The sequence below is a fragment of the Micromys minutus genome (assembly GCF_963924665.1).
Source record: "Micromys minutus genome assembly, chromosome: 15".
Lineage (NCBI taxonomy): Eukaryota > Metazoa > Chordata > Mammalia > Rodentia > Muridae > Micromys > Micromys minutus.
The window spans coordinates 36088970-36115921 of NC_137984.1; the positions used below are offsets into that span (position 1 = coordinate 36088970).

General features: G+C 43.6%; 3 protein-coding genes across 5 annotated transcripts in view; 2 read left to right on the forward strand and 1 right to left on the reverse strand.

Annotated features, from left to right (window-relative positions):
* The window catches only part of FGF2 (fibroblast growth factor 2), a 52666-nt gene extending 45411 nt beyond the window's left edge, over window positions 1-7255 (forward strand). Inside the window, exon 3 of the mRNA XM_080929337.1 lies at window positions 7034-7255. Within this exon, the coding sequence (XP_080785463.1) occupies window positions 7034-7219 (186 nt within the window). The 3' untranslated portion in view covers window positions 7220-7255. The remainder of the gene's footprint in view (window positions 1-7033) is intronic.
* An 8-nt stretch (window positions 7256-7263) lies between these two features.
* On the reverse strand, window positions 7264-22232 carry NUDT6 (nudix hydrolase 6). 2 transcript variants are annotated; one of them, XM_080929333.1, is made up of 5 exons: window positions 18467-18541; window positions 16641-16712; window positions 13936-13991; window positions 11665-11719; window positions 7264-7890 (listed from the first exon to the last, which is right to left on the reverse strand). In XM_080929333.1, the coding sequence occupies exons 2-5, from the start codon at window positions 16669-16671 to the stop codon at window positions 7493-7495; spliced, it is 540 nt and encodes a 179-aa protein (XP_080785459.1). In that variant the 5' UTR covers window positions 16672-16712; window positions 18467-18541; the 3' UTR covers window positions 7264-7492. The 2 variants fall into 2 exon arrangements, with proteins under 2 accessions (XP_080785459.1, XP_080785458.1); XM_080929332.1 differs by lacking the exon at window positions 16641-16712 and adding an exon at window positions 21983-22232 and having other exon boundaries at window positions 7266-7890; window positions 18467-18670.
* Window positions 22233-22875: 643 nt separating this feature from the next.
* Window positions 22876-26952, forward strand: part of AFG2A (AFG2 AAA ATPase homolog A) — a gene marked incomplete at its 5' end in the record, with an annotated part of 172123 nt that continues 168046 nt past the window's right edge. For both annotated transcript variants that reach the window (XM_080929327.1, XM_080929328.1), the window contains one exon: window positions 22876-23035. In XM_080929327.1, coding sequence (XP_080785453.1) covers window positions 22876-23035 — 160 coding nt within the window. The remainder of the gene's footprint in view (window positions 23036-26952) is intronic.

The following is a 26952-nucleotide window of genomic DNA, read 5'->3' on the forward strand; positions in this document are numbered from 1 at the left end:
AGTGAGTCCGTATGACAGCCATGAAAGGCACTCACCTCAAGAGCATAGGTTGGATGGTGGGTTCATCTGCAGTGGTTAAAAATCACCCCAGTTTTCAAGAACTCCAGGGAAAGAAGCTGCCCACCTGTCCACCACTACCTCTTGGCTTACAAACAAGAGAAAGCAAATTAAAGATGGCAGAGGTGAAAATGAGGCTGTTCAGGTCCGCATGGGAAATTCTGACCTTTTCTCTTGGCAAATAGATGTGAAGTGTCATAATGTACTAATAACTAGGTAGGGTTTCCGTTCCCTTCCTCAGCAAGGGAGCCACCATTGCAAGATGAAAGCCATGTGACTCTACCATGTCTTTCTGGATTTCTGCTCTCTTTAGTGCATGCTAACTCTCTTCATGTCACAACCAAATACCACCACATTGATAGAGTAAGAGTCAGTTTAGTAAAGTTCCTCAGCGTGGGCAAAAGCCAATGAGGACACACACATGGAGAAATTCAAGATTTATCAGGCTCTTCTGAGGAGGGTACAAGGCAGATTGGCTGTGGTAACAGCTTGTGTGTCCTGCTGCCAAGTCACAAACTAATCTCTGGCCTGAGCCAATATGGCTGGCTGCCATGATCTCTCAGCTGGGCAGGGTGGACTGTCAGTCTTCTGATGAAGAAGTAAGTGTTATACCTCACAGCAGGAGGGGTGCTGATGGCCTAGCTCGGTAGCCTTTCTCTCTGAGTCACATCTGCCAATGCTCAGCTGTCAACAGTAGGAACTTCTGGAGTAATTCCAGTGTCCTGATCGGAAGCCTTCATTTGGGCATGTGAATATGCCTCGTGTCTGGAGAGGCTGTTTGTAAGCCTGTGCTTGCCACAGGCAGAAGTCTGTCCATCTTCTACCTGGCACCACATCACCCTGCGTGTCATGGAACACTGGATTGCTATGAATGCTACCCACTGAATGACAATGAGGACATGATCACTCTTAGGTAGTTGAGGAGGTTTTATGGTAGATGTGAGAGTTCAGCCAGAGGCATCTGGAAGAGTCCCGATTGAACATGGCCAGCAGAACAGACGGTCATGAGAGGAGAGAGAGGAGGAAGAAAAAAATAAAAGAAGAAAATGAGCCAGGAGGAGAGGACCAGGAGAGGAGAAGGAAAACCAAGAGAAGGAGGACAAAGAGAACCAAGAAAGGAGCCAAGAGACCAGGATGTAAGTGGACAAAAAGAACACAATGCCAAAATGGCCGGGTTATATAGGACAAAGAAGCTGGAGGAAGGGCAGTGAAATTCAGGGGCTAGAAAGGTTTAGAGCAGTAGCAGTGTGTGTGTGTGTGTGTGTGTGTGTGTGTGTGTGTGTGTGTCTGTGTGTGTGTGTGTCTCTCTCTTTCTGTGTGTGTGTGTGTGTGTGTGTGTGTGTGTGTGTGTGTGTGTGTCTGTGTTTTCATAAAATGCTAAGAGGAGCCCAGACTTTATAAGAGGTACTTGTGGTACCCAGGGAGCCCGATGGACTGGGATGACTTTGATATGTTAGTAATCACCTCAGTTAGCTATTTGTCTCGAATTTCTTTGGGATCTAGCACTGGCTCTATGATTCCTATAGTGGTTCTCCAACATACTCATCCTCTTGGGGACAATAGTACCTCAGAGAGTCATGTTGGCTTTACTGCTGTTTGAAGGTATGAGAAAGGACACACACTGGTGTAACAACAGTGGTTTAAAAGCATCCCAGTTAAGGAATGCTCATGATTTCAAATCGTGTGTGTGTGTGTGTGTGTGTGTGTGTGTGTGTGTGTGTGTGTCCCCATATGTATGGATATACATACTGTTGAGACCAGAGCTCACTTGCCCTTGGTATTGTCCCTCGGGTGCTGTACACTGTGCTTTCTTTTTCAAATTTCATTTATTTACTCTGTGTGACTGCTTGTATGAGTACCACATGTGTGGAGTTCTGTGGAGGCCAACAGAGGGTGGAAGATCTCCTGGAACTGATGTCATAGGCAGTTGTGTGCCTTGCTTTTTAAAATTAAATTATTTTGTTTATTTACATCCCAAATGTTGCCTTCCATCTTGGTCCTCCCTCCCAGAGTTTTTTACCCCATGTCTTCTTCACCTCTGAGAGAATGTACCCTCCTTAAAGGAATCCTCCTTCCTTGGGGCATCAAGTCCTAGAGGATTAGGTGCATCTTCTCCCACTGAGGCAGGCAGGCAAGGCAAGTCCTCTGCTACATATGTGCGGGTTGGAGTTGGGGGTAGGGTTTGGACCAGCCTGTGTATGCTCTTTGGGTGATGTGCCTTGATTTTTTTGTTTGTTTGTTTGGTTTGGTTTTGTACAAGATCTCTTGCTGGAACTTGCCAAGTAGGCTAGGCTGGTTAGCTGGCCAGCAAGCCCCAGGGACCTCCTGTCTTTACCTCTCCAAAGCCGGGATTACAAACATGTGACAACATATGCTTCTGGTATTTTGTTTTGTTTGTTTGTTTGTTTGTTTTAGGTAGGGTTTTACTAGATAAGCTCTGGCTAGCCTGGTACTACTATATAAACCAGGATGGTCTCCAGCTCACAGAAATCTACCTGCCTCTGTCTCCAAGTGCTGTGTCTAAAGGCAGGTGCTCTTGTGCCCAGTTGTTTCAATACCAAACAACTTTGAAGGCAGAACATGTGGGGAAAGTATTGATGAACCCCCTCTGTGAGGGAGTGGCCTGTGGTTGCCTATCTGAGGCTATAGATTGTGTCGCCCTGGACAGGACTGAAGTAAGAGTCAAATGGTGCTTTTGTTGGCCCATTAAATGATAAAATGCTAGACTGGATTGAATGCAGAGTAAGGCCAAGAGAGAATTACTGCTCTTGGAAACCATTCCCAACAATACTCTGCAGCCTTTTTATAAGATTGTGACCACGTTGGCTCTTAAATTTTTCCCATTTGTGGTTTTTATTTAGTTCTAAAATGCTCAACATGGATACTCACATCACATCTGTTTTTAATTCTCGGAAGTTGTGTGAGCAAATGCATTCTGAGATTTCTATTGAGCAAACTCGTTCATAAGCCAAAGTTTCAAGAATCAAAGTACTGTAAACGAGTAAACATTTCAGAAAACAGAGCATGGGGAAGTGACAAGGTTCCAACCTGAAACTGAGCAGAGAACCAGAACCACTGTGCAAGTGGAGGGGTGTGGGAAGCCTGGAGGCCTCTTGCTGTGTCACAGATGTTTCTTACTGTGTGGAAACCATCTGATTCAGTGAGGCTTAGATAAGGTACAGAACTTAGTCAGATGTCCTTCACATTAGTTAGGGATTGAGGCAAAGCTGGAGCGCAGGGTCCTGGCTGGCTTGAAGCCATCACAGATGTCAGGTCAGGGCCACCAGACTCTTGGAGAGGGCCAACTTTTCAGTTTCCTCAGAGAGTCTATATGCAGCACAGTTAGGCCATATTCTATGTTTCAGTTCAAAGCCAGATTTTTCTGGCCCTGAGTTTCTTATTCAGATTCTGCAACGTGAGTATAGCTTTATTTCAAGCTATCTACAGTGTTTATTAATTTAGTAGAAATTTATTGATCTCTTACTATGTGGCAAGCATGGATACAACAGACACAATAAATCGAAATTTCCACACGGGATTAATAGGAAGGATGTCACCATGTAGCAGCTGACTCTTAATATACTAGCCTTATTAAATATTTGAGAATCTTACAATATATTTTGATCATTTTACCCCATCCCTTTCCTACCTCCTCTAAGAGCTAGCTCCACCTTCCTACAACCCCCCCAACTTTATATTCTATTTTTTAAAAACCCACCAAGTTCAAGTGGTGCTGCCCATGCACTGCTGCATGCGGGCTCAGATCGTGGAATGAGGTTGACTTATCAGGGACCACATCCTTTAGGAAAACTGATTCTCTCTAGAAATCATCAACCATCGGTCATGGGTGGAGACTGGCAAGCTCCTCCCACCTCCTGCCTAGAATGCTGACTGGTTTGGTCTTGTGTCAGTCTTGTGCAGGGAACAACAGCTGCTGTGAAAGCAGTTTACTCTTAAGAGATGATGCACTTTAAAGAAGACACAAACCAAAGGGACATAAATATATAAGTAACCTGTATCTCTGGAGAGTGGAGATAAAAATCACTCAAAAACTGCTTAAAATCAAGGATTTGCTTCTGTTTTATAATTAGAGATCACTCAGCCCCTGAAGGAATTATTATTCTCTGCACGTGTGTATGGTGGAGGTGGCAGAGTATTTGGGGCGGGGGAACGCGTGCAAGCTCATGACCTGCCTGAGGAGGATGAGTGACATCAGGTGTCTTCTTGGATTCTTGTCCACCTTATGTGTCAAAGCGGGGTGTCCTGGCAGTAGTTTTCGGTCAACTTGACACAAACTAGAGTCATTTAGGAAGAAGGAACCTCAACTGAGAAAATGCTGTCACCAGATTAGTCGGTGGGCAAGCTTATGGTATATTTTCTTGATTTCCGATTGATGTGGGAGGACCCTGTCCACTGTGACTAGTGTTATGCTAGGGCTGGTGGTCCTTGGTGCTCTAAAACAGAGTTGAACAAGCCATGTGAACCAAGTCAGTAAGAAGTACCTCTCCATGTTCCTCTCCGGACTTCCCTCAGTGGTGGACTGTGATGTGAAACTGTAAGCTAAAATAAATCCTTTCCTCCCAATGTGGCTTTTGGTCATGGTGTTTTACCACAGCAACAGAAACTAAGAAACAAGGTTTCTTGAGGAATCTGGAGTGGTTTTGGCTATGTTGGCTATCCAACCTTGCACTGGGGATCCTGTCTGCCTTCCATATACTGGGCTTACTAAAGGCGACCATACTCTCACCTGGCATTTATGTGAGTTCTGGGCACCTCAATTTTGTCCTCAAACTTGCATAGCATATCACTTTGTCCATTGTGCCATACCCTCCAGATAGAAGGGTTCTTTCTGGTAACACTTGCAGTTCTAGGGTCTGGCTTTTTGCATTACTTGTGTTTTATTTTTCTTGTGTAGTTTACTGTATTTAGAATGGACATGTTTGGTGTCACATAATTTTTCTTAAGAATACGATGTACTTTTATAACAGTTTTAGGTTCGCAGGGAAGTCCGGAAGACAATCTGCTATGTTTCTCCATTAGGTGGCCGGCTGCCTGTCACACTGCAATAACAGTAGCTAAAGTCCATAGTGGCTTACACTATAATTTTCCCCTGAAGATCCTCTTCAGGGCCAGCTTTGGTCATCCTGTCTCTGCAGTTTCCTCTAGACTGTGACCATTTCTTAGACTCTCCTTATTTTTCATTACTTTGACAGCCAGGCATCTTTAGGATCCTCTCTAGTTTAGGATTCCTGGTGTTTTTCTTGTGGCTAGACAGAGTTCTGAAAGTTTGAGAGGATAACCACAGAAATACGGACTTCATCATTTAGCTGGAAAGTGGGTGTGTCCGCTGTGAAGTTAGTCTTTCCTCTCCTCACTAAGCAGGGGTTCACCGTTAAGGGATGGACCACCATAAGGAAGTCACCATGCAGCAGTTCTCACCTAGGGGATGATGTGTTGCAGGTAGGAAGTCACCGAGTAGCTGTTCATACTCTTTGGATGGTGTGATGAGATAGGACATTACTATGCAGCTCTTCACACCTAGGGTATGGTGTGTTGTAGGAAGAATGTAGAGATCACTCTTACAGTGTGGAGTCTGGTGGTTTTGCTGTATGTCCCTGAAGGAGGGAGTGTTACCTATAAGCCAAAGTTTCTTTACGTAAAAAATTTGTTTATCCTCCATTTACTCTTCAGTTCGATAATCTATTTATTTAGACAAAGACTTATTTGAATGCTGAAAAATTTGCAAACGCTTGCATTTGGCTTTGTGCTTTTGATACATTTCACTGTGTTTATTTTGAGCACCTCATCACTTCTTGGGCAGCAATCCTTACATATAAAACTCCTGCTGTAGCTTAGAGCGATCCACTTCCCCATGGAGTCTTGCTCTTTTTATTGGAAGATGGAACCACATGATTGAGTATGCTTGCTGCTTCTTGGCTCAGTCAGAGGTTGTACATTACTAACCTTCTTATACACGTATGTATAAACGTCTCTGTATCTAACCATCTGAATCTGTGTCACAGTAAACATGGGTTAGTATGTCCTGAGGTCACCATCTCACCATGATCTGTGGGCACTCTGGGATATTTTAGCCCTTCTTGCTTAGCTCTCATCTTCACACCAGCAGAGCCTTGCTCATGGTTCTCTTCACAGCAGTAGCAAAGTAACTAAGACAGACAACTTCTTGGGATTATCGTGTGTACCCTGTGAACTCTGAGTTCACCAGTATTCTTCCAGATTCCATTCTACAGTTAGTGAAGGGAAAGGCCCAGTGATTAAGAGCACTCGTTCTTTCAAAAGCCCCAGGTTTGATTCCTGGCATCTACATGGTGGCTCACAGTCATTTGCATTCCAGAGGATCTGATACCCTCTTCCGACCTTTGGGCACATGCATACAAACTGGCAGAATGCTTATATTGCTGATTTCTTAGAAACCAGTATATTCTGGGTTGCTTATTCTTCAGGAACAAGTCTGTCCCAGACTGTGTATTTAGAAACCGGAATGTTCTAGACTGCTTGTTCTTTGTTACTGATTGGCATCTTGGGACTGCCAATCTTCTATCAGTCACTGTTTTAGAGTATTTTCGACATCAGGCAACCTTAAGTGTTTTCTACACAAAAAACTAAAACCAATTTTGGTGACTAGCCAACATCTGCAATTTCAGGGTACTTATCCCATTCCTCCCTGTTATGACATGTGGCCCTCCTGGAGGCCCCTCAACGTTTAGGTTGTAATGCTCAAGAGTCCCAGGTAGTGCGGTCCTTTGCCCTTCATGAGGGGTTGCCTCCTAATACCCTGCTGACTGATCACAGAGATCAGTGCCTAGGAGACACTGTACTATTCACACTGGTTCCTGGCATCACCCAACTGCAGAACTGTCACACTTTTTATCTCTAGTCTTCTTCCTTGGTTATCTTGCTGCCTTTTCAGTGTTTGAATGAAAAGCATAAACACACATTTGCCTTTCTTTTCCAGAAGTGTGTTACAGAAGAGTGTTTCTTCTTTGAGCGGCTGGAATCTAACAACTACAACACTTATCGGTCACGGAAGTACTCCAGTTGGTATGTGGCACTGAAACGAACTGGGCAGTATAAACTCGGGTCCAAAACGGGACCCGGACAGAAGGCCATACTGTTCCTTCCCATGTCCGCTAAAAGCTGACTCACTGCAGATACTGTCACTGAGAGGAGAGAAAAGAATGTATACATCTGTGTTTAAATGTCTTTTATGTAACAGCAAGACACTGAACCATTACCTCAGTAAAGAAAAACCAACAATTTTGGAAAAGATTTAAATGGCCCCATTTTATATAGCTTTGGTTGTGACCCAATGAGAATTAGAGCTACAATCTTTTTCATGTGTTCCCTTTATTTGAAAAGAGGACTTAAAAATCACGTATGTGAGAGAACTGGCACCAGGTACGAAATCTGTCATTCAGTCTGTTCCCAGGGCGGCTTTGTAACTCGCCGGCAGTTCCCTGTGATAGAGTTTGTAGAACAGGCCTGTGTACACTGCCGGGATTTCCTCCATGCTGAGGTCAATTTTGTCAAACCCTTCCCTGTGTCCATACAGCAGTAGCCTAGCCACCCTGCTGGTGATGGGGGTCGTGTGCTTAGTCCTGGCTAGGGTTTCTAGATCCATCCATTCACACTTCAAGCATTCCTGCTGGCAGAAGTTGATGGTGAAGGAGCGCGGCTGCAGGCGGCAGATCAGGTACATGTCTGACATCCCGAAGGCCCCGGGGCTCCTGTGTTGCTGGCGGATACTCAACAGGGACCTGAATTCTGACTTGACACCAGTCTCTTCAAAGACCTCTCGGACTGCTGTGTCTCCTGTGTGAAAAAGAGAGAAACAAATGTAAAAGTTTTCATTCTTAGAGATGCCATCAAAGATCTTTTCACTTTCAGTGAAAATCTGGACGTTTAAAAGCAAAATATTGCCTTCAAACTGCTTTCTGGACGTAGTGAAATGCACTTTGTGTTTAAGACACTGAGAGTCTCTTTAGAGGCTTATCCACAAGATTATTGGAAGTCACATCTTCTTAACCTCTTACTGTTCTATTTCCCAAAGGCAGTAACATATTTACAAAAAAAGCTTCAGTTAATATGCTCATAAATCCTTCACTATTGTTCTGTCCTGAGCGTCCATCAAACTGCCTGAGTTTGTGGATATCTGAATTGAAAGGACCCATCCCTTGCTACAGAAGTCCGTAGGCTGAACATACTTGAGTGAGCTGTGAAATGACTCTGACTTCCTTGGGATCTCAAGCCTACTGTTCCCCACAGCAAGGCCCTTTGCCCCTGTCCTGGCCACCAGTGGACCCCAGGTTGTGCAGAATTTGCGATTCATTCATCAACACCAGAATGCAATAACTGTCTCATCAGACCTCTTTGTATCTGGAAACACGTAATAATTTTATAACACATAAAGGGGTTTCATGTGTTATGAGTATTTTAAATTAAACACAAATTTCCATGGCAGAACTTTTATGTCCACAAACATACATATGTCCAGTTTTTCTAAACACCTACAAAGGCTACACAAGTAAAGTTCCCCAGTTCTGATGCTCTATTGCTGCCTGCCTTGGATGCTTTTCTGGTAGTCTTCAGAATTGCTGTTGGTTGTTTAAATACCTACTAATGCCTCTCTGGATGTTTGTCTTGCTACTAATAATCCCACTGATAACACCTATGCAATGAAAAGCTATTAGAAGCACACAGTTCCTGTGCACACTCAAACTACAGACTGTCTTTCCTGCCCACTGGACACATACCAGCTCCCAAGACATGCTCTTGTTCCTAAGAAACAGTTCTGGGGAGGCTCAGAGGAAGAGTAATTTAGTCTAAAACATAAGACATGTACCTGCCATGCTTTTACTGTATGCTGATGTTCTCTGTGACTGGGATCTGTCATTAGGTTAAGCATAGCCAGAAATCACATCCCAAAATTGAAGGCACCAAGACTAGGCATCTAGCAATGCCCGCCTCGCAGTGTGAGGTGCGTGGTACAGTTCCCAGTACCACACAATAACGGGGGGGGGTGCGGGGGGGGGACACGGAAGCATCAAAGGACATTCTAGGCTCACAAAGTTTCTCTATTAAGAAAATAGTTTTTAACTAGCATATAATACATTATTAAATTTATTACTAAAATTATGGCACTAGTCTTAAATGTTTATATAGTGGCTTCTAACTCTTTTTTAAATATATATATATATATATATATATATATTTTTTTTTTCTTTAAAGGTTCTAGAAAATAGCCTTGGGGTTCCTGCTCAGTTCTTAGCACCACTAACCTGAGCAGCTGTGCATAAATTACAGAACAGGACAGGGTAAATGAGAGAACGGGTGTCTTGCTTAGCTGTCACTGTGGTACTATGGCGGGAACAGGACAAGCACTGTCTGGGAAGTCCAAATAGTTTAACGTGAATCAGCACATCCCCAACTAACTGGAAGTGGAAAGTACAAGCCATTAATTCTGCATCTGAGTCGTGGGATATCCTTCCCCTTCCACCTCAAAATGGAACTCTCTCCCTCGGTTTCATCAAGAAAAACTGTTATTCCTTTAGAGTTGTTTTAATAGACTTTAAACTCAGCTGAAATAATAATTACTGTGTATACGGAATCCAGAGGTTCAGTTTTGCTGAAGAGATATGTCTGAACGTAAGACTGGATTGGAAACAGCAAAGACGTTCTGAGGTTTTCTGTTCTGTAGTACGTAATGATAGGACGGCTTGGGATGGAAGAGTGTGGGAAACCTCCAGTTTACTTCAGCTCCCACTAGTCCTGGTGAACATCTCTGGTTGGCTGAAACAGGACATGGTTGTCACCCATGGCATGGCAATGACATACTTTAGGAAGACCTTTTGTTCCTTTGAACCGTACAGACACATTTACACTCAAGCCTTGAAGACTTCAGTTTGTTTTGCATTTTCCCAAATTAGTTTCTTAAAAACACTTTGCATATCAATGTTTCATCTACCACGCATTTATCAGAGAATGAAAGATTCCAAACAAGTGAGTTTCCAAGTTAACTAGTATGTGTTTACTGGTACTTTGAAACAGCCTAGTTAACTGACAATTGATGTTGAACTGTTCAGAATGGCAACATTCCAAAACTGTATTTCATGCTTTCCTAAGCAAAGGTTTCACGAATATAATTTCCATATGCTCTAGACCATCAGAGTGTGTTTATTTTGTATTGTGCTGTCAAACTGTGCTATGGAAATGGGCTGGAGAGTCTAGGAAAATGGTGTCAGCTTCTGCTTTTGTTTTTAGTCAAATAGTTATTTTGATAACCACAGATACTTAAAAAAAAAACTAGTACTACATTTAAAATTATCTAGGCTTAGTCCCCCCCCCTATTTATATCTAAGTCTGTCTAAAATTCTTAGGATCTACCAAGGCTCAAAGGGGGAAAGAAGCCTCACGTTAGATAATTCATTTGGAAAGGCATGCCTCCTCAGGAGGGCAAGGCATGCATGCTGCAGTTACCTCCTTCACGTGTTCTCACTATACTGTACTGAGAGATGGAGAAACTGAAGACGGCGCCGTTATGGGAGGAAATGGCCCTCGCTCTCAGTATCTGGCACCCCTAAAAATACAGCTGTTTTTGCACAGAGCATGTTCTAAGTAGCACAGGGTCCTGGTACAACATCCTTCTGCCTCCGCCTTCTTAGTGCTGTGATGAGTAGGCATGTGCCATCACACCCAGGTCCTCAGAGTACCCAGGTCAACAGACTACCTACCAGAGAAGAAAACAGGTCAGTGAGAACCTAATACCAAGGTTTGTTTTACGTATCTGGATGTCATTAATGTTGCTCATGCGCTGTTAGGAGCTGGACTTGTAAATACATATAGGACATTTTGATCTGTACAACATTTTAAAAACAGATCTCATCAACGTACACTCAAATACACGTAAACACTGTTCTAATACAGTGGCTGGCTAAGAAGAAACAAGAATGTGCATATTAAAGAAAGGCCACTGAGAAACAATATTTGTATCTAATGTATCATTTACAGATAAGGATGGTGTTGAATTTAAGCTAATGGTTTAAGAAACAGCATGATTCTACACTTTGCACATCAGTGACTAAGTGCGCAGCTTATCCTAGCTCCCTATACGCTGATCTGCAGGGACGGGGAAGCATGTTATTTCCCACTCAAGACTTTCTCATACGTAATTCATTAAGTTTTAGGTTACTCATAATAAATAGCTGGCACTATTTCCTTATACTATTAATTTTATTGTACTTCAAATTCTATATAAAATTATTATTCATCAATCTGTGATAAAATGAATTTAAAATTTAGTAACTTTAGCCAGACTTGAAAAATCTTTATAATGAACCTCTCAAGTTTCTCCCTTTCAGATGACGTCAGAGCACCATTGGAAAGGGGCTCCTCCATAGGTATCAACTATACAAGTGAAACGAGTGTGTTAGAAAGTTCTTGCTAACTTTGTATCGCTCTGAAGAAATCTGAATTTTTCTAACTTAGTGTGAACTAATAAGAAACTTTAAATTCTTACTACAAAGCAGGGAAGTAAACATGAATTTTCTAAACATTTGTCAAGTTTACCAGAAGTATATAAATACATACCAATATCTTCTCCTGGTTCTGACAGGCCTCCTGGAAACTTCCACGTGTTCTTTAACTGCAGTGAAAAGTTTAAAAAAGTCCATGTCATGACTTCCTTTTTCTCCTCTCTACCCGCTCCTACCTCGTCCACTCAGTTGGTCAAGGAAGTGAAAATTTGTTTTTATTATGTTTATCCTATAGCCCCAGCGCCAGCCCCTTCTTACTACTTCATGGTTTCCCTTTTGAGGGAGATGGTGATTGATGAAGTTTTTTCCTCGTATTCTTCAGGAAATAGAAGTTGTGTTGTTTAGTGAATGTGATGCAACCTGTATTAATGAACCTCTGGAGGGAGATCTCTATTCAATTGTGTACATCACAGAACTTGGCTGCTAGTTAACTATGAACAGATAGGATATTACAGATGCTGCTATGAGTCAGTAGAGCACAGAATAAATGTAACCGCCGAGGTATGCTACTCTAGATTTTTACATGCATTTACTGTATTTTGTTTCTAACCACAGGTATTACTCAAGATCTCTGTATGTTTATTGTTTTATGTAAAATGTAATTTCTTTTCATGGGTAGTGTGAATAAAGTTATTTTGGTTTCTTGGCTATCATTTCTTTGTATTTTCTCATCAATTGTTTCTTTTTCTTTTTAGTGTGGGAGGTAAACCTGATCTTTGGAAATAACATTAGATTAAAATAATTATGAGCGGGCACAGGACAGTTTTCTCATGGCTGTCATGATTAAGTCCTTGTAGAATTCTGCCTATAGTATGTGTTCATCATACTATAAACCTCAAGAATGAGAAGTGACCTCATACATCAGCAGATTTCATACTCCATTCATCAAAACGCTGTGGGCCTTCCACCGTGTGCTGTGGCCCTCTGGCTTCCCGGAAGTGTGCTTCTGAGAGCATGCATCACCTCTCAGCTCTGTGGGCTTGAGGAAGGTTCCTGCTTTCCCTACACAGCTGACTGCTGGCTACAGAGCCCAGGCTTTCCATCCTTTTGTGTCCATTTCAGGCTTGACTCTGATCTATAAAGCATATGATGCCTTACTTTCTTGGGGTAGAAATCTACCTCTTCTGCAGAGATGCCTTGTCTTCTGGGTCACACTTTAAAATTGCTCCGGAAGCTTTGTTTCTACGGAGACGGGTAAGCTATCGGACACTACATCATACACTCTGTTGGTAATAGAAAGTGAGTGCTGTAGCAGGGCAGTAGAGAACCAGTATCATTATAACATTAGCCGTCCCATACAGCACCTTCTGCCAGCACAGTGAAGCTGCCTGTGGCTATTTGCCTGTTTCCTTCGCTCTGACATCCATGCCTGAGCATGAGAACATTTCTGACAGTGCCTCTTAGACTCTTCGGGCTCTTCCTCCAGCCTTTAGTACTGTTAGCAGTCTCTCTCAGGTCAGACCCCCAACACTCCTGATCACAGTGATGGTTCCTCTTGGTGTCCACTATGGCAGCCGCTGGCTGAGCTCTGTGCCTTCGCCCAGTCAGTTCTAATTTCTTGGTTTATTGCTCCATCCTTTAAAGTTTAGTTTTATTTTGTGTGTGTGTGGGGGGGGGGGGTGCGCATTCCACATAGATATGCTGACACCTGCAGAGCAGAGGAGAAGGCATCAGGTTCCCAGAAGCTGGAGTTACAGGTGCTTCTGAGCCGCCTGACACGGGTGCTATGAGCAAAACTCTACTAGGGTAGCAAGTGCTCTAACTGCTGAGCCATTTAGCCAGTACCTCCCCTCCTCTCCCCTCCCCTCCCTTCCCTCCCCACTCTTAATCTGGTAGGTTCCTACTCTTCTAGACTGAATTCGAAATGTCACTTCCTCTGAGGCATCTCTGGAGTCTCTTGGGGCAGAATTAATGGTTAGTATCCATTCTAGGACAGCCCAAACAAATACTATGCTGCCGACCGCTAGGGTAACACACACACTTTCAATCCCTGTTCTCTCTGTACTGGGAGCAGAGCTGCTGGCAACAATAAGAATGCTGACGGACTGGATGCTACCTCAATAAAACACTATGGTGTCTTCCCAATTAAACACTACCGACTGTAACACTCTACGGCCATGAAGTAAACACAACACTGAGGAGCACACTGACGGGTTCAGGTCTATATCACAGCTTTATCTAGTTAAGTATCTAGGCGCTCCATAACTGCTTATAAATAACTACTAAAGCACCTTTCTGCATTCCCTTAGCTGTATCAGCATGTCTACATTTTATGTTTCTCTAGAGAACACCTTGGAAAGCAATCTATAAGGCAGAAACAACTTACTTTATTTCGATCTTGTACAACCAGGACTTTCCTGGTGTTAACATCAAGTACAGCACCTTGGGGGGATAGATAATTGCAAAATATTAATTTCATTTACCTTTAATTCCTCCATACTAACTGGTGGTCACGCATTTAAATCCCTTATTTGAAGCCTGGTTTAATACCTCAGCCATGAAGACTGTAAAACACATCTCTAGCAAGGAAGTCATTGCTCAATTGACTGGTGTTCTCTCTCTCTCTCTCTCTCTGTCTGTCTGTCTCCCTCCCTCCCACCCACCTCCCTCCCTCCCACCCACCTCCCTCCCTCCCTTCCCTCCAACTATTTGGAATGCATATGTTAAATCCGCACAATAATCAGCTGCACGACTGTCTGAGACTTGTGGCACAGGTGGTCTTATTTTATCCTTTAGTAACATTTTCTTTGGTGGTTACACGGCTGAGAGTGCTTGCTACAGCCCATCTGGCTCTCGGAAGACACTGTCCACTGAGAACCTAAAGCCTTCTCTTTCTCACAGGCTGAGACGCTAAGCAGTCCAGGATCAAAGTGCCAACATACAGATGTCTTGGAAGGGTTACTTCCTATACAGAGCATTCCTACACTGGCCTAAGGCTGAGCCTCTTAGGCCACAGTTAATAAGGGCCCCGGTGCCTTATTAAAGCTTTGCCCACAGGACCGAGCCACCTGTGTAGGCCTCACCTATTAATGCCATCATCCGGGGATGAGGATTCTAACATGATTGATTCAAGCGTGCACACTGCAGTGCTTAAAACACTGAAGACACACTGGACTTTTGTTCTAATTCTTACACAGCAGAGTCCAGGTCTCTGCTTCCTGGCTGTTCATATCCCAACTCTCTCAATATCCATCAGGACCTGCCTGAAGCCAGCTACCTTTCCTTACTGTGTATGATCTGTGCTAGAGCACACACACTCGGAAGGCTTTATTCGTATGCCCGAAGCTCCAACCCAGCACTTCCATTCGCTCACCCGTCGTGCACGCTGCTCAGTGCACTGCAGACTTTGCCCCATGTCAGGACCAAAACCACAGTCCTTCCTCGTTTCTCTTTTTAGTATTAGATTATTTCCCTCTTTATCTTATTATGTCTGTACTATGTGCATGCCGCGGCAGGGCAGCTGGGACTGGAGTTACAGATGGTCGCGAGTCATGTGGGTGCCAAGAATCAAACTCTGGTCCTCTGGAGGGACATCAAGTGCCCATAACTGCTGAGCTATCCCTCCAGCCCCATTTTTAGTATTTTAGTTTTGGCAACCCTGGTTCAAAAACATAAATAACACTTCAATGACTTGTACTAGAATCCTTGAAATGGGGTAACTTCAATATATCCTTATGAGAAGGTATTTTCTATATAGTTATCCATTCTTTTATTATTCCTGTTTGAGCCTTTATGGAACATACAGAAGCCCTTTACGTATTTGCTGAGCTCCTATTATGTATAAGGTATTTTACCAGGTGCCGGGAATACAGTGGTAAACGCAACACAACTTCCTGCAGTGTGCGGGGTGGAAGCAAATGAAAGCGGAGTTATTCAGAACAGAAAGTGGAAAAATAACCACACACAAACATTCAGAGGGGAATCCTGTGAAAAGAGAGCTTGTTTGCACTTGAGGGGCTAGAGATGTGCTCAAATGTTCAGAACCTATACTGTTCTGGCAGGGGACCAAATTCAGTTCCCAGCACTCACTTCAGATGGCTTACAACTACCTGTAACTCCAGCTCCCAGGATCTGATGTCCTTTCCTAGTCTCTATGGGCACTTGTGTGCCCCTCCCCCGCACACACAAACACACACACTCATAATTAAAATATGTTTTAAAAATTAAAAAGTAACAAACATGAAACACTGCACCTGGTGCACTCAAAGCAGGAAAGGAGACCAGTGAGTGCATTAACTCCAGTGAGGAAAGTATCGCAAGATGTAAATCTAACTGGACTTTCCAAGGGACAGAACGCCAAGAAACCTAGTTTTAGATTTGAAGACTTGTGATTATCCAGTGTCTCTCCTCTTTGCTGTATTCACTGACAGCATAAATGCAGAGTGAAAAGATATTAAGCACACTGGAGCGACCCCTGCTGGTCACAGCATAAAGCTAAACCAACACGAGACTGGAATTCAACACAAGTTCCAAAAGCATATTAAGCACCATGTGTCTCCTGTGCAGTAGCTCAGGTGTTTATGACATGGTAACATGAGAGTCATAAAGTGACCGAGTCCACGCAGCCATCGGAGGGAGAGCTGGGTTTTATTCCAAATTGGCACTCTAATAAACAGCACTGCTCTGTCAAGACATAGCTGCTGTTCCCTACCTGAAGATGTCATCATCCACCCATCTACTCAACTGTCCATCCATCCATCCACCCACCCACCCATCCATCCATCCATCCACCCACCCATCCACCCATCCATCCATCCACCCACCCACCCACCCATCCATCCATCCATCCACCCACCCACCCACCCATCCATCCATCCATCCACCCACCCACCCACCCATCCACCCATCCATCCATCCACCCACCCATCCATCCACCCATCCATCCATCCACCCACCCATCCACCCATCCATCCATCCACCCACCCACCCACCCATCCACCCATCCATCCACCCACCCACCCACCCACCCACCCACCCACCCATCCATTCATCCACCCATCCACCCACCCACCCACCCATCCATCCACCCACCTTCCTTACACCCATTAGTCCATATATCCATGGCATACTTGGTTCCTACTTTGTACTTGCTCTGTCTTTAGCCTGAGGAAACATGAACAAGATGCAAAATGGCTGGCTGCATGGACTTTGTATACTGTTGGGGAAGAGTAAGTACATATATAACTTTGGGTTGCATTGGGTGCTATTAAAAAATCTGGATAAAGAGTCATAGACTGGTGGAGTTGACATGGGGAGGTCCCTATCTTAGACAGTAGGTTTGAGAGGCTTCCTGAAGTCAGTAAAATGCTTCCCAGACAAGCATGGGGAGCTGAGTTCAGATCCCTGGCATCCACATAAAAAGCCAGGTATAGTAAGGTGCATAGGTGCATCAGTAGATGCAGTGTTAGGAGGTGGAGGATCCCTGGGACCTGTTATCTAGCACGGTGGATGGTACCTGAGGAATGACACCCAAGGTTGTCCTCTGGCATCCACCTTACGCAGACACACTGACACACACACAATGGTTTTGCATGACTTTCCAATGATGCATCAGACTGTCACCAAATTATTGGGTTGAATCTTCTGAGGTAGAGCCCATAGAAAGTTTCTGAATGTCTATTTGCCACAGGGCAGGAAGGCTACAGATAAAGATATTTCTGGACATTCCCATCCAGCTCCTTTACAACACTTTAGGTATGCAGACTAGCCTACAGCCACGTATAAATTATATAGAAACAGAAAAACCAAGCTACGCAGGTAGCAATTAATCTGCATTGTTCTTTTATTTATTTAAGGATTCCTTACTATTTTCGTTTTTTTTTTTTTTTTTACCCTGCTTAGAAACGAAAGTGTTTCCTGGGAACAGCAGTAACAAAAGCTGGCAGGAAAATTACTACTCAGAACTGTGGGACTAGAAGTAGCCATTCATTTTAGAAAGCCCCCTGGGAGATTTTGATGCCCTCAGCAATGAGAATTTCCTGTTTCTGAAGCTAACAATTTAAGGCTCTACCACAGTTCCACGGTTCAATCTTAAACCTCTACCACTTGACACATTAACCATGTAAAGACTTAGGAAGTAATAGTCAAATAACCATATGGTTAGTTTGCCTTGCTCTACAACGTGATACAGTTAGTCGGAAACAGTCGTGAACTTCATCAGAATCAAAATGGGGTTCCTTGTGTCAATCCTAACAAAAGGAAACAAAGCTGGGGGATTATGGAGGGCAAGTTCTTACCATGAATGCTTGACAATAACTATCACGAAAGACTGCTGGAACCACAGCTGGCTGCATCCACAACATGGAGTATTCCACCAGGACAAGGCCAACCTTTGACCAATGCCACTATGTCCCTTAATGGCTGTGTCCAAGGATTACTCTTTGAAGTACCTGAATATTCTCAGTTTCATCTTTTGAAATTTATTCTTGCCTTCTTGAATATGCTCCAGGTTTACTATGAGTCTGATTGTACTCAAATCACCATAACCCCCTCCCCCCAAAAAAGTTACTTTCTGGAGAATTTCATGTTTATTTGGAGTGACACGTGCTTTAAGGAGTGGAGCCTATTTCCTTATCTCAATTCAGTGCCACTACTGAGAACGGAAGCTTAGATACCCGTGTGAAGCTGTTAAATGTGGCCCTTGGGAAGCCTGATTCTCTACTTGTTTTCTATGCCAGTCTGTGATTCACAGGGCAGACACCCTTTCTTTTTGGAAAAGCACAATGCCACAGTTGAACAGTCAACAGTCACCCAGTGCTCAGTGGCCAGCACTCGCTGACAGATTAGCAGACCAGCTTCAAGGAGACATGGTCAACCTGTGAAAAGGTAGTTTCTGTGGTTATGAGTCTGACACTGACCTGCAACCCCTACTTGGTGTGTAGCATACCCTGGGAGTCTGCTGGGTCCTTCCCCCAGCCACAGAGTCAGCGTTGAGGAGTGGGGTTCTGCGTGGTGGAAGCAAAAGCCCAGGGAAGCAGCAGGGGCGATGAAGTGGCTCTGCAGGATGGGGATGTGCAGCCATGCAGCTATCCTTCCTTCCGATCGCCACTGCTGAACGGCAGCTACAATGCAGAGGGAGGAAGATACACCCTGTAAAGCTTGTATGTGAGAAGAACAGTCCCCACCTCTCTGCAATGCTAGCGCCCAGTTGTTTATGCGATTGTCCACACATCACAGAGCTGGTGTTTATAACCAAACCACCCAAATACAGGCCCCGCACACAACAGGTGCTCAGTCACTGCAGAGTGCACAAAGACGCATGTTCATATGCAGTTCTGGTGCTTTCTTCTTCTTTCCTGAGCTGCACATGCTATGGGGTACTCTACCACAGAACCAAATCCCCAGCCCACGATTTCTCTTCGTGCCCTCAATTTTAATCTTCATAAATGACAATGGAAGATTTAAAAAAAAAAAGACTCTTTTGTAAGAGTTCTGCTATTCTAAGTTTACAAACTGCAAGATGGTTAAAGAATAGAAAATTTAAAAGGTCGTAACTATTACGACTAAAGAGAGGAATGTTTCTGTGATTTTTTTACATTAATCTGTCTACAGCATATATTATGCCTTTTATAATACATGTTAAACAGTTAATGATTAAGATTCTTTCAAAGAACATGGATTCCTCAGTAGCAGCAGTTTTTCTTATGTGTCCTAGAAGTTAACCAGCCAAATTCTGGACATTTATTTACATTATTAAAATTTTTATAATAAAAACCATTCTGAATATAAACATAGGTTTTCTATCTTAGAACTTTTTACATTGATTATTTTCTCTGTAGTATTAAGCAGGGAGTGGGGGAAGGTGCACAGTTATTTGAGCCTTAGTTGTCTTAGATGCTTAATATCCAAGAATGAAAGACAGAGTGGGCTTTAATTTGTGGGTGGGGAAATGCAGCTCACACCAAGACTTTAGAAACTTGTCTCAGCTCGCTCATCCTCCACAGCGCCCTCTCACCATGGTGCCTGAGTGTCTGGTTACCTACTTCTGGCTACCTTATCTCCGCAGCTTTACTAAAGTAGCTCCTCCCTGCCGTTTTGGAGGTCAGCTTGCCCAGTGCAGTGACACGATGCTGGTCCTTAACAGAGTTGATTTGACCCAACATGAACTGTGGCTATGAGATCAGATTCTTCTTACCTCACTTCTTCTAAATCAATCTTTTCTATTTGAGGTATAAGTACATAAAGCAAAACGCACAAGTTCTAAGTATGTATTTCAGGAATTCTGACCTATGCATAGACCCATAACCAATGCCTCCACTACAACTACAGAACATTTCTATAATGCAGTAATGGTCTTGTCTGCTCCTTTCCAGGCAATCCTTCCAATTATCAAAACACTGGTTCTAAAATCATGCTATCTGATTGTTGTTGGTTTTGCCTATAAACTCTCTACCTTGGAGGATTCATCTATTGCTACTGCTTCAACTGAAACATGAGTTTACTCAGTTCTGAGCTCACTTTAGCCCTTAACTTTTCTTCTCCAGTTGTTATGTTAGACCTGTCAGATCTGTGACTAAACTGAATCCAATGTCCAAACTAGCTTTGTCTAGAGGCCTGTCCATTCCTCACACCAGTTATTTGAAATCTTGACTCAATTCTATTAGTAATCTTTCTTTTTTTTCCCCTCTAGTACTGCAGCTTTCCCTCCCTTCCCCATCACTAACACTTGTATGAGCTCCTAGCAGCCCAGCCTCTTCAACAATCTTTCCTGACCATTGCTCATGTGCTACTATTATGTGAGCTTAAGATCATATGACGTCTGTGTGACTTACTATAACATACCACGTATCACCAGATGTCATCTAACTAGTTTTCTATTCCTAGTTAAGATGTCATGAATTTGCAATTCTTCCACTAGAAGCAGGGCTATTTCACCATCAGTGCAAACTATGTGATTCCAGGCATGGTAATTAATTACCTCTGTCATCCTGGAAGCAAGGCAGGAGGCTCATGAGTCTGTAGCCAGCTTGGGCTATCCGTAACATTTACCTATCTCAAAACCCCTCAGCCAAGAAAGTATTCTATGTAGGGCTAAGTATAATATAATCCTAGTATCTGAGTTGTGTAACAAAACTGTAGTAAAGAAATAGTGACTTTCATGTGCAAATGCACTTTAACAGCTATTAGTAACTCATTATAAATGTCTAATCTCTTTGAAGAGACAGACATCTAATCAGGCTTTCTTCTCAGATTAGCTCTTTACAGGGACTGCCAACTAGTTTGGTTTGATTCCATCACAACAGACCTATTGGAAGCTCAAAGAGCAGTGTGAAGAAAGGCTCTGGTCTCACGGACCAGAGCCAGGGGAAGGTACCCAATGTCTGTGGGCCTTGGCACCATCAGCTTTCAATGGGGATGAGTATATACTTTCCAGTTATTGGGATGAATACATTCCTTAATTGTTAGATTCTTAAAACAATGTCTAGTACTTGATAATGGTAGTGAAATATTTTATTAAAGGGGTTTCATTCAGGGTGTCTTTGATCACACTTATCCAGTATCTAGGTCTGGCTAGCATTATCCATCGAAGAAGTCTTTTCAGTGGTCATTTGAGTAATAGATTCTTGGCACAATCTAGAACTTGAACCCTAGACATATTTCCAGCCCCAATATACTTTCCGGAGTGGTAGCATCGGCCACTGAGAAACCCTAGGTACTACAAATACCTGTGTTTATCCATATTCGAGTACACATCAGAGGATGAATAAATTCTATTCTCCTACTGGTAATATTGCTGAAATCTAAGCACTTATTAGCAGGAGAGATGATGTCAAGTAGATTGAAGATTTAACAGCATTAGAGAGGCTAACTTGCCATGTTTGTTGCTCACAGAATAAAGATCCTTTGTGGTTTCCTGGTTATGTGAAGATTCTTTTCCATTGCTAAATTTCCATGCTATGCCTGCAGTTTGAGAAACAGACTGCTCTAACAAATCAGGCACGTATCCCAGAGTGAGGGCTCCTTTGCTCAAAGTTCCTTTCAGATAACTGGGCTCACTGTTCAAGCCTGCGATATGTTCCTATTAAAATCGCAAAAGCTCTGCGGGTAGAAACAAGCAATTGCTACCCGTTCCGTTTAGGAGAGTTTTGCCTGGCAAAGCGTGTGGCAGACTCTTAAGTACCAGCAAAACTAAAGCTGCAAGGTAGGACACAGCGAGATTATCAGTGTTTACTAAGAGTTAAACGTGGCCAACACTGTCCTAGGCGCTGCAAACCCTGCGTCAAACTCAAGGGCGGAATAGCCAGGGTTTAGACCCGGACAAGTCTGAGGGCACTTCCAGGTCACAGGGAGAGGACCGCTGGGTGTCCTTTCAGCTTTCACCTCAGAGCCCACACGCTCCGCCCCGGTTTCCGGGGCCCTAGACCCGCACTTGCCCTGCAAGAGCCTCCGGAAGGCGGCGGCATCCAACCCGTGCAGCGTACGGTGCCGTGATACGTGCACCGAGACGCCCCCAAATCTGTCCAGCTCGCCTTGTAGCTCGCCCCCGCAGGAGCCCGGGTTCTCCAGGCCGCCCGAGGCTGTGCGCCGCCCAGCCCGGAGCCCGGCTCCGCCCGCACTGAGCAAGGCGGAGAACCAGCAGCGGGTTCTCTTCACCCACCACATTGTTGCAGCCTGCCTTTCGGACGCTCGACTCGTGCCAGTTCTCCCGTTCCCGCCCCGCCCACATCCCTTGACGTAGGCTCGTCTCACCCCAGGCGCACGCCCCGCCCCTTCCCGCCCCGCTCTCGTGACCCCGTGCAACCTCACCTCTTTCCGGCGATCGCCCCGCCCCGTCTCGCGGCGAACACTCTTAGGGGTCTTCCGGAGCTCGCTCCGCCCCTTTTCTCTGGGAAGAGGGCTGACCGTAAAGTCTCAAAAAGTGTCGCCACCCGTTAAACTTGAGCTGGCATTTCCATTTGGCAGAGAGCTTAGTGGAGCTGACAGTCCTAGACGCGTCAGGGACAGAGAGGAGAAACTTTCGGATTTGTTTTGTTGTTACTTTAAGCCAACCCACATTTGCTTCGGGTGTAGGCAAAGCAGCGGAACCACCGAAATTCACTTTTCAAGAGTTCATAACGTAAACGGCGGTTCCTACGCCCAGCCCGTCTGCCTTTAGGAAACGGTGTCTTGCGAGACCCTCGCTAATTGCCTCAGCCTCGCGGGCTGCGCTCTAAGGGAAGCATTACGGCGGGTGCGCCGCGCCGCTGACCTGTGACCCGGAAGTTTTATCCCCGTGCCGCGCACGTTGAGCCGGCTTTGGGCTGCTTTTCTCCGACAGCCTGCGGTCATGTCTTCCAAGAAGAACAGAAAACGACAGAAGGAGGGCGCGGAGGGCGCGTCGCCCTCGCTCTCTGCTGCTTCGTCTCGCTCGGGGACTTCGGCTCCTCTCGCCCAGCCGAACGTGGCGGCGCCGGGGATGCTGGTGGTGACCAACTTCCTTGAGAAAGGTGAGGAAAACGCGGGCAGCGGTGAGGCTTGGGCGCCTGAGGAGAGCGCGGCGTGTGGAGGTGGGCGTGACACAGGAGCCGGCGGACCGCTTAGTTCCCAGGCCTGAGCCGCCCGGCCCTCCTTGCAAGATGTTCAGAATTTTCCTCTTACTATTTATTCTTTCTAACTTACTTTGGGAGCACTGGAGATTGAGCCCGCGGCCTTGAGTACGCCACGCATGACTAGCGAGCGACTGAGCTACGACCGTACTCGACTTGGTCTTGAAGGCTTAGTGTCTAGTCAGCACTACAAAAATGGTTCTTTACACAGCAGACATAGCTTGAGCTAAAAAGCTAAGTTTTGATAATGGATCCGTACTGCCTAACGGATAGCGTCGGGCTTTAGAAACAACAGTGTTTAGTAATTGCTTTGACTGCTGTTGGTAGTAAGTTATCCCGTCATGTGCATGGCCCAGCTAGTTTTCACAGACATAGTGATAAATGAGTACGTAATGATACCCATGTCACAGAGTAGAAAAACCTAAGGCAGTTCCATCCGAGTTACACAAATACGAGTTGGCAGAGCCCATGTTTGAGTTCAGATTTGTTTGATTCCAGATTTGACTCATCCATTGTCTTAGATGAGTTTTGTTGACTTGGTGAGTGGACAGACTTTACATCTGAAAAGTCATTTACTTGGTAAACCTTTTAGCATGTCCGATGTGTAGTTCTGAAAATGGAGCAGACAAACTAGGAACATGGTTTTTATGTCCAGTAAGACTTTCAAGACTATCTTAGCGTTAGTATAGTGTTTTAATCTGCCTAAGCAATCAGGATACAGCTTGCTCTGTTCTGAAGAGTCAACACTTTTCAAGTAGTTCCTTCCCACTGTCTTTTACACATGTCAACTCTAATGTCTTAAACCACTGGAAAAGTTCCACAATGTCTTCGTGCTACCACCCTCTCTCTACACCTTTTAATTGTCTACTCATTAAATGGAGTGTTCGCTGCCTATTTGTCAGTCACATATTCTTGGTATGTGACTTCCATGCCAGTGTATCTTGGGCACTGCTTTGTAATGGTCACAGATAGTCTCTGTGTTGTCAGATCCAGTGGATGGTTTTCATTGCTTGCCTTTTGACTCTGTAGCCTTTGGCATTGTTGATCTTTTCCTCCTCAAAACATCTTGCTACTTATTTTATTTACCATTACACTCATCATTTTTCTCCACATGCGTTGGCAGTTGTTTTCTCTGTAGGTTTACCCTTTTCAGTCTGACTCTGAAATATTGAAGTTTCTCAATTTTAACTCTTGATACCTTCTTTCTTTAAATATTCTTTAAGGAAAGAATATCCAAAGCTAAGTTTCCCCTTTACATTCTCTTCAATTTTGCTTTGAGTCTTTATTCAGTTGTGTTTTATGTCAGGAGTTAAAAATGTTCAGTAGGTTACAGATTGACACTTTCATAAGATAGTGTAATTAGAAAAAATTTAAAAAGCAGAATAATGAAATTTATTGTGTTTACAGACACAAACTTTTATCTGCTTAAAGTCAAAGTTTCTAAGTGATTTTTTTGTACATAACCTTTATTATGAACTAGTAACAAGTAGTTTGTAGGCTATATTTTTTAATAGTACAGTCCATTATGTTTTTCCTTTAGTTTCTTTTTTTTTCCTTTAGTTTCTTAATCATTTTAGAATCAACTTCCTAAGTCTACTTCCAGTAATACAAGCTTTAGTCCTTACAAAATTCAGAAACCTAGGGGTCAGGCATACTACCTTCTCACATCTGTGCCTGCTCCATTGCTATGTCGTTTGTCAGGCGGTTAGTCTGTATTCCTTTCCACAGCATTCCTGCTGCTTCTCAAGGACCCAAACAACATCATCTTGCACCTGAACTACTACAGTGGCCTCTGTTATTTCCCTTATGTTCTGTTACACTTTTTCTACTGTATACTCAGATTATTCTTTCAAAATAAAAATCTTGTCACGGTTCTATTATTAATCCCTATGGTCTTCCATTGCTGTCAGGGTTATGACCAGCATCTTGATGCAGTACACTGCCATAGATGATTTTAGCCTTCCTTAGCAACTCTCTTAGTCTTTGAAGGACGCATCATGCTCCTGTCTATCCACAGCATTTCTGCATGCTTTTTTTTTTTGTTGAGAAATACACATTCTCTTCCTATTTAGTATTTCTTCATCTTTCTCCAAACCTGAATGTTAGCAGCACTTTCTTTGAATAGCAGTTTCTGATTCTTCCAGATTAGGTCAGATCACACATAATGGGCCTTGCTAGGTCTCTCTGTATTATGTTATTGTATAATTATAGTTTGTAACTATACAGTTATTCTGAACTCTATAATTCATCCTGCTAGATTATAAACTCTATGAGATGATAGAGCAAGGGTGCATGGTTGTTTGAAATTGACTTTATGGGCTGGTGAAATGATTTCGTGGGTAAAGATTTTTGTGGCATAGATATAAAGACCAGAGTTCATATATCATCCATGTAAAAAGCTGGGTGTGGGGACTGGGGAGCTACTTGCTTTGCAAGCATGAGGATCTATCTGCATTTGAATCCCCAGCATCCATGTAAAACCAAGTATGTCTTATAACTAAATAATTGGGGCTAGAGGTAGGTGAATCCTGGGAGCTCACTGGCTAGCCAAAAGCTATCAAACTTCTTTCTGATTGAATAAGAGACCCTGTCTCAGCACACTAAGCACAGAGCTATAGTATGGTGGTACATATCTGTAATGCACAGGGAGACTACCCTAGTTTTCTTTCCATTGCTGTAATAAAATTCCTGAAGAAATAGCTTAAGGGAGAATAGATTTATTATGGCTGGTAATTCCAGGCTATGGTTCGTCATCAAAAGAACTATGGCAGCAGCACTGAGAGAACTAATCACATCACATTGGCAGTCAGAGCAGAGGACAGTAAGTTCATGTGTGTATTCATTGCTTCCTTTTGAATGTAATGTGACCTGCTCTAGACTGCTGCTATGAATGACAACTATGAGTGACAACATTCCTGGAACCTGCATAGAATAAGGAAAGAATGGACTCCTTAAATTGACCTCTTACTGACACATACATGCATACAGACACTAAATGTAGAGAGTCTTGGAGGAATAAAGACCAGTAGAATTCTGTGGAGAGCTTGAGTTGATTTGGATCCTATAAACAGAGAACTGTATAATATATTGGGGAACAGGACTTTTATATAAATTTGTACATGATCTTCACTAACAGGGAGATACGGAGGTTTTTAGGGAAAATTTTGAGGGGGAAGCAAGCCTCAAGCCTCGAGAGCCAAATGGATATACCAGTTTTTAGTGGGAGTCTTTGAAACCTAGTAGCTGACTCAGAATCTTACTGCAGAAAGCATGGAGACTGTAGGAAGTATAGTTAGTTTTGTTGCTGTTTGTTTTTTATAGTGCTGAGGATAGAACATAAGACCTTGGCTATGCTAGGTAGGTGCAGTACCTCTGAGTTAATACCCCAGCCACAAGTATGTTTTGGGTTTTGGTTGTTGTTTTGTGTGTGGGGGATTGTTTGTTTTGTTTTGTTTTTTTGATGCAGTGTTTCTCTGGGTAGCGCGTTCGTTGACTGTCTTGGATCTCACACTGTTGAACAGACTGGCTTTGAACTCAGAGATCTGTCTGCCTCTGCCTCCCGAGAGCTGGAATTAAGGCAGGTGACACCACCACCCAGCGACAAATAAGTTCTTAGTGAACCAAGAGATTTTTTTCTTCACTTTAAACTTTGTAGGTTGTAGTCATACATTGCCAGCAAACATTCAAAGAGGTCTGCCTTCACCTTAGTTTAAAAGAAAAGTTTCTTTGGGATATAAGTTCATTGATGCAGTTATATGGACATTGGATTTTCATTTACTCTTTAAAATGCCTAAATTTCAGTTATAAAATTGTATAAA